The following is a 15,509-nucleotide window of genomic DNA, read 5'->3' on the forward strand; positions in this document are numbered from 1 at the left end:
GTGCATTGGCTAAGGAAGAAACACAAAAAAAAAAGTTTTTATACCTTTTATTAACCGTTAGTAAAAAAAAAAAACATATAACGTGAAAAATTATAGAAGTTAATGTCATATTAATAATATGTCATTATGTTACGTTATCATTTAACTCATCTTGACTAATGATGATAGTAAAATCAAAGATAACAATATATTAAATACTAAAATAAATAAAAAACTTAGTGTGCATAGTAATATAAAATGAACCACTTTACATATGATAAATATATTTAAGAGATGATAATTCACTTTTACTGTAAGATACTCTGATTAGGATTCCCTTGGGGTATTGGCAATTCGTTTTTTCCCGCTAGCAAAAAGGACACACATGAGGGCTCGCACATGCTCTGTTTTGAAGCATACTTTTCCATTTTTCTATTTAAGATACTAATCTCTCTTTCTCATAGTTCGTTCCCAATTCATCGTTGTCTCCGCCTTCTTTTATCTCTCTCTCCATTCCCATGTGAGTCACTTCTTCTCCTTTTCGCCTTTCCCCCTCACTCACTCCTCTTTTTACTTTAACGTAAATAAATTCTTTCTGTGTTCAGATCGAAACAAAGTCGTTTTGAGTTCCGCCGAAGGCACCGTAGGTTGCAGCAGCTATGGATTTGGCATCCAATCTCGGTGGCAAGATTGACAAAGCCGAAGTTCTCTCTGCCGTTCAGAAGTATATATGTTTCTCTCTTTTCTGTCTTTTTTATTTTTATGTTTCTAAACAGAAATTTATGGCTGCATGCGGTTTTAGACTTTGAGTCTCGGTTGGACTCACTTTTTCTGAGGGATTCGGCTCTCCTTAGGTGAGAGATCACTATAGAGAATTAAGTACAATATTAATTTAAAAAATTAACTGTTGAGATTATAATTAAATTTAGATTTTATTATATATAATATATTTATATTTAATTATATACGTTCGATTTGACTATCAAAACGTGAATCAACCGACGCCGAATTCTTTCAGTTTAATCAGGGAGTTGATTTCCTAAGTTTGTCGTGAATATGTAGCTGTGTTTACATTCGATTTGGAAATGAATTTTGGTATGAACATTGATTTGCTTCTTTTAGTTTTTTTATTTGTTTATTAATATTTGTATCTAATAAAACATAAACACATGTCTTGTCATATTTTGTTCGTGTCAAATTTCCACCACTCATTTGATTTTGTCACAATTCTCAACTGATTTGTGAAAGCGGAGTCGAATCCAGTTTTGTCAGTACTTGAGAATGTTTCTGGTGCTACGAGCTGGTTTAAAGGATTTTGGTACGGCATTATAGGATGCAAAAATTGGGTTATTCTATTCTATTTTTAAAGACAGAAAAATAATGGGTTTTAGTAAATTTTTTTATTTATTAAAATGCTAATATTTGTAATTATTTGCTAAATTTGGATGGAAAAATATTGAATCTAATAATACAGGGTTCAGGGGTTGAGTACTCTATAACTATGAATGAATATTGGGGATCAATTTATTTAAAAAAAATTAAAATGCTGGGAGATGGGGATTAATGAATTTTTTAGTGAATGGAAATGAAAGAAAAAGATAAGTCAAGAATCCTCTCTGGTTTGATCCGATGTAAAGTGATCACGGTATGCATTTCTATTAAAGAATATTAAAATGTTGGGGGCGAGAATTAAAAGCTTCAATCTGTATGATCTTGCGTGGAATGTTTTGGACTTTTTGGAAAAATTAAACATATCTGGGTCCACCTTGTCTCATACAGCTTGTGACTTTATGAAAAAGATGACTTTATGAAAAAGTAGCAGCATATTGATGTCAGATGTGACTGAATAGGTGAAACGAAACTGAAAAATGATTCCAGATTTCCTGCTGCTAAGCAAATATTACTCTGACGATAATTACGAATGTGCTAGTTGAAATGAAAATGAACAATGGCTTCAGAATTTTACTAGCTGTGCTATTTTTGTTCTGGAGTTCAATTCTCTTAGTTTGGATCAGAATATCAGATGAACTAAGCGTTTTACCTGAACAGTGTCTCTGAAATTTCTAATTTGTAAATTTGGGTCTGTTTCATTATTTTGTTCAACTTAGTAATCATGAATATCTAAAAATTTGATTGGTAAAACTAAGGAAAATTTAGTACTATGGATTGATGTTGATTCGCTACACTTAAATTGGCGAGCTGCTATGAAAATTTAAAATTATATTTAGTCTATTTATTATACGTGGACGAGTAATCATGTATTTCTGTGTTATTTAATATAATAACACTGCTATATTTGGGGGTATATGCATAACTATGCCATTTAAGAATATACGAGTTTGTTGTAAATCATTATAACCGGTGAATATGGCTAAGAAAAAAAAAATTATGGCTATTGTTATGCATGATAATTTTTCATTTTCTTTTTCTTTTCGAATATGGGGCTTATAAATGCAATTGATTTTATGGTTCAGGTATGAGAAGTATCATGTTTGCTATGGAGGTCAAGAGGAAGAGAGAAAAGCTAATTATACCGATATGGTGAGAGATATATTAATATTGGGAACTTCTTTTTTTTAACCTGTAACTTATATAGCACTAACCTTCTTTTCAGATGCTTACTGTAAGCCTTGCCTCATTCTTTATGATTTTATTTTTAGTCTTTCTCCAAAGGGGAAACATTTTTTTTCTGGAAACTTGAAATCTTTACAGTTTTTGTGTAGGTATCCAATTGATATTGAAGAAATATCCAAACCATATTTTGAATATTTAGGTCATTGGATTGGTTAAGCCAAGTTCATGTTGAGATGATCAAATTATAGCAATATTTTCTTTTAATTATTAATGAATGTTTACTACTCCTTTACAGTTATGTTCTTTGATCATAAGTGATGTTCTATAACTTGTGACATGTGAAGTTATGGCGTAATGTGTTTTTGTCTTAATTATAATTAACTTGATTATCTGCAAAACAAATATGATAACTTGATAAGATCTGCATGTGTTTTCAGGTTAATAAATACTATGATCTTGTTACCAGCTTTTATGAGTTTGGCTGGGGGGAATCTTTCCATTTTGCACCCAGGTGTCTGTTTACTTCATTTTGCGATAACAAATTGAAGAACTTTCTGTTACTTTGATCATGTTGATAATTTTCTTGTCTTGCAGATGGAAAGGAGAATCTCTTCGAGAGAGCATCAAAAGACATGAACACTTCCTTGCTTCACAACTTGGACTGAAGCCAGGGCAGAAGGTTTTCATCTTCAATAAAACAAATAAGCAAGCTGATGTCTGATTTACAATATTTTATTTTTTAAATTTTCATGAGCCTTTATAATTTGCTTTAGGTTTTGGATGTTGGATGTGGAATTGGGGGACCATTAAGAGAAATTTCTCGATTCAGGTAAACAAGATTGATTTCATATAGGTTTCCTCTTCCTTTGTCTTTCACTGTTTAACTTTACTAGCTAACAAAAATCAAGGGGTATCTGTGCAGCTTAACTTCAATTACCGGGTTGAATAACAATGAGTACCAGATAACAAGAGGAAAGGTATGTGTTATGAGATTAAGTGCATTGAAACAATTTTGAGGTGTAAATTGTTATGCATTGACACAGTCTTTTTGACCTTTATTTCAATCGTCATATACTAGTATACTGTCACTGTTGGTAATGTTGTTTGTTCTCACCTAAAATTGATGCATTGTTTAAGTTTTAATTATGTACTTAAATGTACTTTTAGGTTATGACAGTCATCTTGTATTAATTTAATATATCTGTCGTGTTAAATAGTTCTTAAAAGCCTTTTTGATGAAGGAGTTATTATTATTACTATTTTTTTTATCAGCAAATGTTAATTGTTAGAATGTTAATTTTTGTTAGTAAAGGAGATCGAACCCGTGACCTTCCCCTCCTTCCCTTCTCCCTTAACATCCAATCCATCTTATATCTCTGATGAAGGAATTATTTGGTTCTCAATATTTTTTGAAAGATGATAGTACATTTTCTACATACTTTGATCACTAACAGATTTTTGCTAATTAACAGGAACTCAATCGCATTGCTGGAGTGGACAAGACTTGCAATTTTGTCAAGGTTGAATTTTGTAGATCAATTATTTCCCTTTAACGGGTGTAGGAGGCCTTTTATTTCAGCACCTATTGGTCCAGTGTTTTATAAAATTGTTCTACTTCAGTTATAAATGTTACATTGAATATGCTATTTAGAGAATTGGGATTAGCTTGTTTTGTGTTCAGAAAAAACTTAATCAAAATGCTGAAGATACAGCTTTTTGGCTAAAATGCAATTGTGAATTAAGCATAACCAAACATGTGATCTTAGCCTCAAGAAAAAAAAATTGATATTGCTTTGAAGTGATAGATAACATGATCATATTTGATAATGCAGGCTGACTTCATGAAAATGCCATTACCAGACAACAGTTTTGATGCAGTGTATGCGATTGAAGCCACTTGCCATGCACCAGATGCTGTATGTGCCAGTATTTTATACTCTAATTGGTTTCACATTCTTCTTTCCCCCTGCAATAACTTTCTATCTACCCATTCACCCATAAATTGTAAAGTATTATGAAGCAACTTCAATGTGGCCTGCATAATAGCATGAAGTACATGTGTTAATTGTGATTCTATAAAATGGTGTCTATAATTTGTATTGTCTGACACTTATTTTTCCTGCCATGGAATTATGGATAGTATGGATGCTATAAAGAGATTTTTAGAGTGTTAAAGCCTGGTCAATGTTTTGCTGCTTATGAATGGTGCATGACCGATTCTTTTGATCCCCAAAACCCAGAGCACCAAAAAATCAAGGTATGATACAGTGGCGTAGATTGAATTTAGTTGGAGGTTTATCTATTAATTCTGTTGAAACCTCTTGGTTTGTAATTCAATAGATAAAATTCCTTGTTACAGGCAGAAATTGAGATTGGTGATGGGCTACCTGACATTCGATTGACTGCTAAGTGTCTTGAAGCTCTGAAGCAAGCAGGTTTTGAGGTGAACATCAATTTCTTATTAGTCTTACCTTTCACTAGTATTGGTTTTTGTAAATTCAAAAGTTGAACCTACCTAATTGGCTAAGGGGGGATTCTTTCCTTTTTCTATGTAAAGGTAATATGGGAGAAAGATCTAGCAGTGGACTCTCCTCTTCCTTGGTATTTGCCTTTAGACAAAAGTCATTTCTCACTGAGTAGCTTCCGTCTAACTGCTGTCGGGCGACTTTTCACCAAAAACATGGTAATTGATATTGAATAGCATATCTGCAAATTTATTTTACTTGTGTGTCTCTTGGTCTTGGGTATGATTCCTTGTAGAGTTCTGTAATTTGATTGCATGTTGAGAATTTTAGGATTCATTTCTTTTATTACTCATTCAATATTGGTTTCGGGCTACAAATTTATGTTTGTAGGTCAAGGTTCTGGAGTATGTTGGACTGGCTCCAAAGGGTAGTCTAAGGGTTCAAGATTTCCTAGAGAAGGCTGCAGAGGGACTAGTTGAAGGAGGAAAGTAAGTTTCGCATCTATCTCATAATATCACTTTCTAGCCATGCATATGAAATTTATGGATATAGTTTTTCACCTGAGTAAAAATGAGGATGCTCTTTGCAACATGTACAGTTCTCCTCATCAATGTGGCAATTTTTAATCCTCAAGGTCTCTAATCTGAGTCCTTCTTATCCTTGAGAGAAACATCTATTAATAATATATGAAGATTAACTAACACTGACTAATCTGAAACATGTCTTGTGTTTGTTACTCTTCCAGGAGAGAGATTTTCACACCAATGTACTTCTTCTTGGCCCGGAAGCCTGATTCAGACAGGAACTAAGCTGGTTGTACAAATAGGTTGCTGTTTTCATCAGTTACTGTGATTCTGGTAGGGTGAATCGCAAGCTAGGATTGTTTTTGGCCTTGTTGCCCTAGTGATTCTTGCTGTTTCTTTGTATTGTTTTGTTTACCAACACTTCAATTTATTATTATTTTGTATTCAATTATTTTGGAGTTTATGATATATTTTGGGATGTGAAATAATTTAAAATTTGAAATCAAGAAATTTAGTGAAAACTTAATAAAATTTGGAATTTTTTATAAGATATGAGATCTAGGATTTGAAGAAGGAAAATTTTGATTTTTTTTTGGTATGAAAACTAAGCTTTTAGTTAGTAATGTTTTAATAGAAAGCAATCAATTCAAGTTATAAGTATTTTGATAACAAAATAAGAGTTTGAAAAGTTTACATAGAAGAAAGATATCTGTGACTTTAGTTTACTTAAGTTTAAAATGGAGACCTAATTAACTTAAACCAATAAAAGATTAAATTTGTACACTTTTTAGGCTAAAAAACAAATAATGAACTGGTAACAAAGATGGATTTAGGCCACTCGAGTCACACTTGGAGAAGGATCTACAGCCAATCTGCTAGTGTTGATCCTGAAGAGGTCGGATAATGCAGATGGGAATGTATGTCTTTCGTATCTTAATCCCGTCAACTAACACAGGAAGAAGTGAAATACCAACTAGAGTTCCATTAATCACAACTAATTAAAAATGGATTTTTACAGTCACTTTTGACTATAATAAGTATTTTTTATGTTACTTTTGATTTACTCTTAATTTGTATCTGAGATTAAGAACACTCAAATATATTTTTTATGACTAAGTCAATTTTGACTTTCCAAACGACAATTTAGTTGAATATAATATTCAAATTGAATATAGTATTCAAATCTCTCAAGGAGAATATACAAATAAGTTTGAATACAACAAGTAATTTTGCTAAGTAAAAGATGAAGCTTTCTATGCTTTGTAGATTTGAACAACAAACACTTTTTGATAGTCTCCGCACTATTATGATATGAATGAATTCTTATGTTTTGTATTGCTTCTTGATGTTGCTTTTATAGACCTCAAAACTTTTACTATTTATAGCCTTATTGAAGAAGTAGTTGTTGTCTCAAAACAAACTTCTTTTGTCTGTTGTGCGTCTGTTGTAACATCCTAGTTTCCGATTTACATATAATCAATATTTAAACTTATTTTAATTTGATAAATGTGTAGTTCCATTTAATTGCTCAAATATTGTAACTTAAGAAAACATAGTTGGAATTTTATAGAACTTTTGAAACTTTTCATTGATTAATTTTTAAAGTTGGTACCATGTAGCAATTAAAACGTGTCATTTAAATTTTTGAGAAAAAAAACCTATTATCTTTTCACTTTGAATCATACATTTAAAAGTGAGTAAGCAAAATGAATAAAATGGGATATCTCTAACTACAATATATGTGCTAAAAGTTTTGGAGCCTAGGTCTACTCATATCAAAATACATGAAAAGGAAAATATCCTAGACTTAGAGTTGTCATCACTAAACCCAACACTACATGTCAAACTAAACCCCAAAAGAAATATAACGATGACAAGGACAATGAAGGTGAAGAAGATGATATCTTTATGATCCCTATAAGTGTTGCCATCTGACCCTAAAAAATAAAACATAAGGGTGAATCTTCTAGCATAAATGGACTTAAGAAGTCACACACAATTTATTGACCACGATGATATGATTGTCTACTGGTCTCACTCACACCCTATTTGTTTCCAATACTAATTTTGTGACTTATTTCTCACTAGCCAAGTGTCATTAGAACTTTCAAAACTCAGTGGTCTTACAATATTTTAGTTAGGATGAATGCTGGGAGTACAAATTTTCACCACGATACAATGATAGACTCTCACCAACTGATAATGGCTCGCTTCAGTCAAGGCTATCAAGTTGGCTCTATGATAGTAGCCACCACTTGGCCCCATACCCCTAAGGATAGTTACATCCTACAATCATTTCCTAATTACAATTCTGTGGTCATCCAACAACTTTGAGGATTGACTCCTTAACGTCTCTCCCCACTAGGATTGTCCCATGAATCAATGTGGATTTCATTGCCACGATATGAGATGGTGTTTCACAAGTTTTATGAATCCTTTAATCGTGATCTCTCCTTCTATAAGGGCATAATTGCCTCAACATGGTCATACCTCTCACAAAGTATAATCAAACAATCAAACATCCCACAAGATTCACTTCACTTTCATTATCACATGTCACATACGTGTCAATCCTCGATCGACATGCATCTTGCTTTGACTTCACTTTGTTGTACTCGATCCTGCTTGACCCCAAACGGAAGATTTCCCTTCTTTTGATCCTCACTATCGAATAATACAAGGAATCACAACAATTTACATCACCAAAAGGTGATCACTCAATCATGCAATCATCCACGACATATAATAATTTCATTTAAGTCTTATGGATACCTCACCCACTCAAGTCCTAGGTATACCTTACCCTCTCAAATATTTTCTTAGTAAATATTGTTAAGTTGTCTAATTCTATTAAATAGAAGTAAATAATACATTTAAGATAAAATTGTGACATCAGTTATAACAAAAAGTAAAAGTTATCATATTCTTTGTAGATGTATGCGTTGATTCTTACCGTTAAATAAAAAAATAATATCCAAAAAAAATACTCAAATCCTTTGTTCATCCTGTGCATCGTATGGGTAAAAAAATTAGTTATATTATATATTAATGACAAAATTGTGTAAAAAATAATTGTGGTTTGTACTTAGCTAGCATTATGTTATCTGAATCATTATGTAATAACTTAAATATATTTTTGGTTCCTTAAGTTAGCGTCTTTTCATTTTTGATTCCTATAAGTTTGTGTTTTTTCAACTTTGATTCCTTTAAGATATTTTGCTCATTTTTAATCTCTGCAAATTTGTGTTTTTTCAATTTTGATTCATGTTATTGCGAACTTATAAGGACTATAAATAAAAATTAAAATTTTGCATGGACCAAAATTAAATAAGCAAAACTTATAAAAAACTAAAATTAGAAAAATAAACTTACATGAACCAAAAATTAAAAAAAAAATCTCTAACTAAACCTACAACATATTTAGGTCATATGTAATTGACCCGGGAACTCCAAACTTTGAAAGCTACCGTGAATTTTGTGTTATCCAAACCTGTGATTGAATTCACAAATTTATTTATATTATATTGATTCAAGTCACATTCTAGATTTTTAACATCATAATCTAGGTTTAGCTACCCTTATACTAATTATTTAAAGTTAAGTTTGGGCATCAATTGTTACATGTATAAATAAAGCATGCATCTAGTTAGACTAAACACCAACTGATGGGATCTCAAGCTGAATCACGAGCCTTGCAAACAGGTAAATCATCTTCGAAATTGGGAGGGACTCCAAGGATTGGATTTCTCTCAAAGAAATTAGCAGGTTTCAAATCAAAACTTGATGATACAGTAGGCATGATAGGGTAGTCCTCTTGACAGGGTATATGATGGAACCCTATTGTGTACCACAACACAATGTCTTTATTCTCAATTGGACGATCCCTGCATATTAAAATATCAGCAGACAACAATCTAATAAATTGATAATATAATACAATGTCTTCACTAGGCACCAAATTCAAAGTCATATTATACCTAATTTTCTATCAGTATGTAAGTGATTGATTTGATCTAAGTAATTTAATTTTCCATCAGTTGGAACCTAAGTTTATTCAGTACACGGATTTTTTTTTCTCCCTTTAATTGATCATGACAAAGACAAGATATGAACTCAAGAAATTTATTGATTGAGAATCAACAACTAATTTCTTGAGATTGTGATCCGTGAGATTCATTTAACAAAATAACTTCTTTCATCACATACTCACATTCTTTCTAATAAACTCTATAATTAGTTAAAATTTTATGTAGATTCTACCAAATATATGAGTCTTATTTCCTTTTAAGTGGACCTATTTCCTACATGAATTTAAATCAATGATAGAAAAAGGTATTGGTTAAGAAACTAAAAAAATAAATATTTAATGTAAAAATTATAAGAAAACGTTAAAAAAATTATGAACATAAAATATTTCAAAGTATATATGTGTATTGTTAGTACTCTTTGTAGACGTCCCTTCGAAGTTATTTTGTCAGTAAGTGATTTTTTTTAGCAAATGTGACAGCCGTGATTATACAATTGGAATTGAACCATGGCAAAGGAAAGGTAGAATCATGAAAAGAATCGTTGACCTGTTGGACCAGACTTGAAGAGTATCATCGCCTTTGCTCTGGTAAACAAATAAGCCACCAGCCCATTGCTCACTTTTGTTGTAAGGAGTGACCCATAATTGGTTGTTGGTAAAAGCTGCTCTTTTCTGTGGTGGATCTTCTGGATCCAGCAGGCTAGCTGCTGTGGCACCGGGAACCAATTTGTACCCAACGGGGTTCCCTACCCTTGTCTTCTTCAATGGGTTCACCACATGGAATTCAGATGGCTCATAAAGTTGAAGTCTTATTTGAGCATCTTTCTCTGTCTTTGCCACTTTTTTAACAGCTTTTAGATAACTCTTTCTGGGTGATTCTCCCCGAGAGGTCTCTTGCTTCTTTATGTTTACCTTAACAAATGAATTGTCAGAGCCATCAACGTCCATATCTAGGTAATATGTGATAAAATGGTCATGGATTACACCAATAATGTTTTCACTCAAAAGGGTTCCATAAAGATATTCTTGGTTAGGGACTTGGTCCATATTCTCATTGGTAGTTCCTTTCACCATCAAGATACCACTCAGTCCAACCTGCGTCAGACAAATGCCTTGATATTAACATAAACTATTGAATACAAATACAATAAGAGACAAAACATTACCATCAATCTACAAAGGTTCATCCATCTTACCCTATACCATCAATCTATAGTGCAAGTTGTCCAATTTTTTATTACGTGAACATGACAATTTAACTCATAACACACTGCGCAAGGGAGACATTATTGAAAAAGTTGCATAAAGTTGTGGTCACACTTGACTGATTAATGTTAAATGTTATCAGGAATTTTGTATCGCAGCCACACTATGTATGTTATTTTATCACATCACATCTTGATTACTTTACCATACACTATGTTTTCAAGAAGTTTGGATTGGAGCCGTACTTTATATATATGTTAATGCATCACATCACATTGATTAGTTTATTATACACATGCCAGCAGAGGTTATTAGGTCTTTGTATCCTAAAAAAGTATATGTAGAAACTAAATTGAATTTCCTTCACTAACCTTTGCTCTGATTAGCCCATCAGTTTGAAATTCCCAATCCACGATATAGTCATAGTTTGCTACTGCTGCTGCCATCCTAACCACTAGTGTCACCTTTGGCCTCACTTCTGTAACCTGCCACAGTAGCACAAACCCAAAAATAAGTTAAGAGATAAAATCCTTTGGACTATATGAAGAGCAAGGCATCATGATTCGTGATTAATGAGCTGGCAACAAGAAAATACTCAAATTTCATAATTTTATGAATGTGCATAATTAGAAACTAGCACTATGTCCATGATTTTAACAGTATGCACATATTCCCAAATGCCACCATAACTACATTGTTTTCAGAGTTCAAAGCCAGTGGAAGAGTCACGCGTATCTCAATGTGCCCAACTTCATATAATTCCTATATGTTATGTAGCACGTATACTTCTCCTGTTAATAATAATAATAATAGTAGTAGTAGTAGGTAGGAAAAACATTTTGATTAGAGAAGAGGAAGAAAGAAGTCCAGGAGCGGAGCACCACTTTATCCCAGATATGTGATGTTTGGTTAGCATTGTCATTGAAACTTAGCATTTTATCAAATATTATTTACTGAACTGATTTTAAACAGACCTCTAAAAAAGTCTGGGATATCAGTATATTCTTTTATGTTCGGTTTTGAGGAAGCAAGGAAAATAGTCTGTACAAACTTATCTCTGTTACTTATATCAGGTGCATAATTTGAATGATTACACCGCTCTACGGTATTCAGTAATTTCTGGTCCAGTTTATCATAATCAACAACATATGCATAAGGACATACCAAAGAAATACTCGTGCTCTATAATCCATCTAAGCATAAGCACATATAGCATAGTCAATCACATAACAAATTAAATTCCAAATGAAAACAAGCTACAAACTATATTTGATGCAGCAAAAGTTAGAATAAGTGGTTGGGAAAGAAAGAAACAAAAAGTAAAAGAATTGTAAAAAAACCTGGCATTTCGAAAAGTATCACTAATAAATAATAACAGCATAAATAAACACTGAATTTCTAATATCACAATTAACATGACACTTTAGTATGATGAGGCTGGCATGAGTAAAATGCTTACCTTGAGGTCAGTGATGGGGCACTCGGCATGTCGCCACGCAATGTCACCAGCATAACTCTCAAAAATGCAAATCATGTTGGGTTGGAGATATGGTGTTCCATCAGAAGAGGCAAACACACCATCCATGTAGTAAGCATTCCGTGGGCAATCATTCAAGGGGTCTAGTGGCATTGCCTGCAACCCAAATCCATACTCACCAGCATCCATGTATGTCTTAAAGTACCACCCTTCTGTGGGATCCATGTAAGGCACAAATAGCTCAGAGGTGAACCCTTTGTACATGACACTTCTCAGCTTTGATGTGTCAGGGTCCCTCACCTTGGCTTGTGAAATTATGGTCCCAGCTCTTGGGTCTGGTCTCAGATGGAATTCCCAGTTTGCCCATTTCACCAAGTGCCCTTCAATTGTGAAGCTTGGACCTTTTGGTTGCTCCAAGGATATTGGATTCAGTAGCCTCAACTCTCCATTCAGCTTCTGAATGGAGTAACGGTAGTCAGTGTTAATTCCATTCGCCACAGGGATGTTTTGGCCATTATCTGAAATTGCAAGCACCTCTTTTCTATCCATGTCAACCAAGGCAGTGACACCCTCAATTGGTTTCATGTAGAAGTTCACAGTGCCTTCTTTGGAATAGCACTGCACCTTAATCAACCTTCTGTTCTCCTCCACTGGGGTCCCATACCACCCTGAAGAGATTGGCAAGCAAGCCAGGTCTGCTAAATTGACACCGCGTTTAGTGATCGAGCGGTTGAACTCAGTGCTCTTGAGGGGAACCTCTAGTACCCCCACCATGTCTTCCATGGTCATGGTGGGGTACCCCGAGACTGAGCCGGTGGTTTTGTGGCTCGCCACCTGGCCGGTTTCGAGGTCCACAGTGAGCACATGAGAGTCTCCTTTCACATATGCAACCACGGAAGCCTTCCTAGGCAAGGGTGGATCACCCTTTTTCCATTTGAGGACTAGCTTTTTGTCTGGCTCTTCAAGGACAACTGAGTTGAGAGTGTAGGTGGATGAGGACTTGAAGAGGGGGTGGTTGGATAGGATGGTGCGGACCTTGTTGAACTCTTGGATGGTTAGAGGGTCAAGAGGGTGTTCAGGAATCTCAGATTCATCATGGTGTTGGTTGTGATGATATGTGGAAAATGATGATGGTTTCTTAATCGGGTTATTAGGATGTGCTGAAGAGTAGAAGCGGTTCTTTGAGGTGCACCATCCAGAGTAAAGGTTGCAGTCTAGAGCCTCCTTGTTGGGAAGCCGAGTGACAAGTAAAACTAGTACCACACCGATTGAAAGAACAAGGAAGCGCCACAAGTTTTTGGCCTCCATGGATAGATATCACGAGTGAGAGAGAGGTGTGAATAGTATTGAGACCAGAGATGAAAGCTTCACGTGAATATATATAGTAAAAGACCTAAGAAATGGAACATAGACTACTAAGGTCACTGTTGAAATTGAAAATTGGAGGAGTCCCACCACCACTTGCAAGATGAGAGGGAAAATTTGGCTGCTAGTCTCTACTACAACAATGGTATTCACAAATTAAAAACAAATTAGGATTCTGCGTTCCAAAACTTACTAGCTAGTAATCTCCTACACACAACACAACCAACCCACTTGCAATTAAATGGATTATCAGTTAATGGTACAATTTAAAAAGGAAAAAAAATTGATAAAAAGAATCTAAACAGAGCATCTATTTAAACAGATCACATGGCTTCATTGAACAAATAAATTAATTCTGTATCACAATGAGGAAACAATTACTAGTCATTTAAATCATATACATACACAACTTCAACATAGTTCTCAACACGACAGCATCCCCTGATTATAAACCCAAAATCCCATAACTAGTGGCTACTTACTATTTTTCTTCTCGTTCTTTAGCTGCACCATGGAACATAAGGCACTGCCTGAGGTTATAAACTTATTGCACAGAAGGGTCCAAGCTGAGGAGTGAGGTGTCAACAGTCTCTGTGTTGATATGCTTTTAAGGACTACACATGCAAGGCGCGCAGTGAGGATTGGAAATATATGGTAAACAAAGCAGCGTTCAAGTCATTGCCACGGCGTTCTCGCAACACGACATTGGATAACTTGACTTTAACGCACCAAAATATCAAAATGCGGAACTCCAAGCCACACTAGATGTTATTCTCTTAGCTTACATAATCTGTGTGCAATTTTTTCCCCCCACATGTCTTTTTGGAGACAATTCAATTAGAGATACGACTGGTTAAACGTGAACACCTTTTTTATCGGGAATTTAAACTCAACATGTTATGAAAAACTGATCCTGCTAGATTCAATCCCGTTGATATCTCTCTGCAATTTTAGAGCAAGCGGTGACTTAGTATTACTCGCCAAAGTCCAATGATTCATTATTTCTTCGTTTGTTTTTTCTTCAAACGTCAATTTCAAATGACTACACTATTATTTGATAAGTTTCGTTTCTAATCACTCACCTAATTCACTTGTCTTGTGATCAGATCTAACAAAATTTAATAGGATAGAATTAAGTTTTAGTCCTTAAACTTTTTTAAAATTCAGTTTTCAGTTTTGAATAAAAACTTAATTGGTTATGGTTCTTTAACCTTTTTTGCTGAACTTTTTATCCTTAAACAAAAGTTTGACGGCTCAAGATTCATAAACTTTAAAAAAATCAACTTTTAGTCCTTCAACAAAAGTTTGAGCCCTATTATTTTTAACAATTTAATGGATTTTAAGGATTAAAAATCAAATTTAAAAAAATTAAGAATTTTGGCGAGTTAAACTTTTATTTATAAACTAAAAAATTTAACGGAAAAAAGTTGAGGGACTATGTCCAGCAAATTTTTGTCCAGAGACTAAAACCCAAATTTTGAAAAATTTTAGGGACTAAAAACTTAGTTAAACCTAAAATTAAATAATCCAAAAAATATTATTATATTTTATTAAACTATATGTAGCATTGCATCCATTAATTTTTAATTTTACAAAAAATAAGATGAAAAGATTAAAAAAGAGAAAAATAAATTGTCTTGTATTTGTTTTAAATTTTTAAAAAAATAGAACTATTTTTTCATAAAAGTTTGAAAGCAATGAAGAGTTATTCCCCACAGTACTCACAATTGAAGTGGCTGCATTTTAATAATTTCATACAAATTTTCCTTAAATTTTGTGTATCATTTATAGGAATCTTCACCACTCAAATTTTTTTTATGGACTAAACATTTAACGATGTCGAAGAAACTTTTGTTCAGAGACTAAAATCAAAATTTTAAAAAATTTTAGGG

At 33.5% G+C, this 15,509-nt stretch overlaps 2 protein-coding genes across 4 annotated transcripts; one reads left to right on the forward strand and one right to left on the reverse strand.

The window, feature by feature from the left end:
* The first annotated feature begins 341 nt into the window (after positions 1-341).
* LOC114386323 (cycloartenol-C-24-methyltransferase) lies at positions 342-6,010 on the forward strand. Its single transcript, XM_028346296.1, has 14 exons — positions 342-499; positions 585-703; positions 2,454-2,520; positions 2,991-3,064; positions 3,148-3,232; positions 3,327-3,382; positions 3,476-3,530; positions 4,026-4,073; positions 4,386-4,469; positions 4,694-4,810; positions 4,913-4,996; positions 5,111-5,236; positions 5,409-5,506; positions 5,764-6,010. Exons 2-14 carry the CDS (start codon positions 639-641, stop codon positions 5,825-5,827), a joined length of 1,023 nt encoding a protein of 340 aa, XP_028202097.1. The 5' UTR covers positions 342-499; positions 585-638; the 3' UTR covers positions 5,828-6,010.
* Positions 6,011-9,015: 3,005 nt separating this feature from the next.
* LOC114387446 (primary amine oxidase-like) lies at positions 9,016-14,450 on the reverse strand. 3 transcript variants are annotated; one of them, XM_028347640.1, is made up of 5 exons: positions 14,100-14,450; positions 12,235-13,645; positions 11,147-11,260; positions 10,117-10,664; positions 9,016-9,426 (listed from the first exon to the last, which is right to left on the reverse strand). In XM_028347640.1, the coding sequence occupies exons 2-5, from the start codon at positions 13,558-13,560 to the stop codon at positions 9,216-9,218; spliced, it is 2,199 nt and encodes a 732-aa protein (XP_028203441.1). In that variant the 5' UTR covers positions 13,561-13,645; positions 14,100-14,450; the 3' UTR covers positions 9,016-9,215. The 3 variants fall into 3 exon arrangements, with proteins under 3 accessions (XP_028203441.1, XP_028203440.1, XP_028203439.1); XM_028347639.1 differs by having other exon boundaries at positions 12,235-13,748; XM_028347638.1 differs by having other exon boundaries at positions 12,235-13,751.
* Between the last annotated feature and the right edge of the window lie 1,059 nt (positions 14,451-15,509).

Source organism: Glycine soja, chromosome 15 (genome assembly GCF_004193775.1).
Source record: "Glycine soja cultivar W05 chromosome 15, ASM419377v2, whole genome shotgun sequence".
NCBI classification, from domain to species: domain Eukaryota; kingdom Viridiplantae; phylum Streptophyta; class Magnoliopsida; order Fabales; family Fabaceae; genus Glycine; species Glycine soja.